The sequence below is a fragment of the Ctenocephalides felis genome, unplaced genomic scaffold, assembly GCF_003426905.1.
Source record: "Ctenocephalides felis isolate EL2017-DRISC unplaced genomic scaffold, ASM342690v1 CF-g0.4_SCAFFOLD_01170, whole genome shotgun sequence".
In the NCBI taxonomy this organism is placed as follows: domain Eukaryota; kingdom Metazoa; phylum Arthropoda; class Insecta; order Siphonaptera; family Pulicidae; genus Ctenocephalides; species Ctenocephalides felis.
The window spans coordinates 82,982,658-82,983,742 of NW_020537324.1; the positions used below are offsets into that span (position 1 = coordinate 82,982,658).

The window sequence follows — 1,085 nt, forward strand, 5'->3', positions numbered from 1 at the left end:
CTGCTTCGGCAGCTAGGGAATTAGAAAGATCAGGTAGGATCATTGATTTTGTAGGAAAACATGATTGTTACTACATTACTATGTTACTAAGGTCATGGTCGAAATTACATCATTGTAATAGACACATTGTTAATTTAGGAGTTGCTAGAATTGCAATAAACAGGTTCATTCAAAATATATAGAAAATTTCAATTTTATTTTATTTGAGGTTAACAAGTTGCATCATTGTATAGACAGAGAGCTGAATTACCCTTATTCATCATCTTTAATTAAGCATATTATTTAATATTTATTCTATAGGATTGTTAGAACTTTTCATTCATGGCTTTACATCATATATTTTTCTAAATGATTTATATTAATTACATATATTATTTTGTGTTTCGATCATTTTATTATATATTTCTTTCACCAGCGCATGCCAAAGATGCTCTAGAATTATCTAAAATGCAAGAAATGACTCGACAAAAAGAATACTCTGTTAAAGTAAAAGAATACGAAGCACACATAGAACAAGCAAAAGTTGAACAAAAGCGAATAGACCATGAAGAACGGAGAAAAACTCTTGTTGTAAGTACTATTGTATATTTGAAAATTTTCAATTATTTTCATTAACTGTAAAGGACTGTATAATTTTATTTGTTTAGGAAGAAACTAAACAACATCAAGCTCGAGCTCAATACCAAGATCAGCTTGCAAAAAAACGTTATGAAGAGCAATTGGCACAACAGCAGAGACAACAGGAGGAAAATTTAAGAAGGTAATAATAATAATAATAATAATAATATATATATATATATATATATATATTTAATATTTATTATTTTTTTAGACAAGAAGAGAGTGTGGCGAAACAAGAAGCAATGCGCAAAGCTACTATTGAACATGAAATGCAGCTTCGAGAGAAAAACAAGTTAAAACTGCTTGAAGCAGAATTGCGTGCTAAAGCCAAGGTAATAAGTTTATCAATTAACTATATTTAAAACTATGTCTACCTCATGAACAATGAGTTAGAGTTGGAAATAATTTTCCATTTATTTTTAATCTCACTTCAAAAGAAATGTTTAAACAATCAAATTATTTCA

The 1,085-nt window shown here is 28.1% G+C and overlaps 1 protein-coding gene across 1 annotated transcript in view; it reads left to right on the forward strand.

Moving 5' to 3' along the window:
• The window catches only part of LOC113367802 (ATPase family AAA domain-containing protein 3A homolog), a 2,075-nt gene that overhangs the window by 296 nt on the left and 694 nt on the right, over positions 1 to 1,085 (forward strand). Inside the window, exons 1-4 of the mRNA XM_026609382.1 lie at positions 1 to 33; positions 416 to 570; positions 648 to 760; positions 833 to 953. The exon at positions 1 to 33 is cut by the window's left edge and continues 296 nt beyond it. Coding sequence (XP_026465167.1) covers positions 1 to 33; positions 416 to 570; positions 648 to 760; positions 833 to 953 — 422 coding nt within the window. The remainder of the gene's footprint in view (positions 34 to 415; positions 571 to 647; positions 761 to 832; positions 954 to 1,085) is intronic.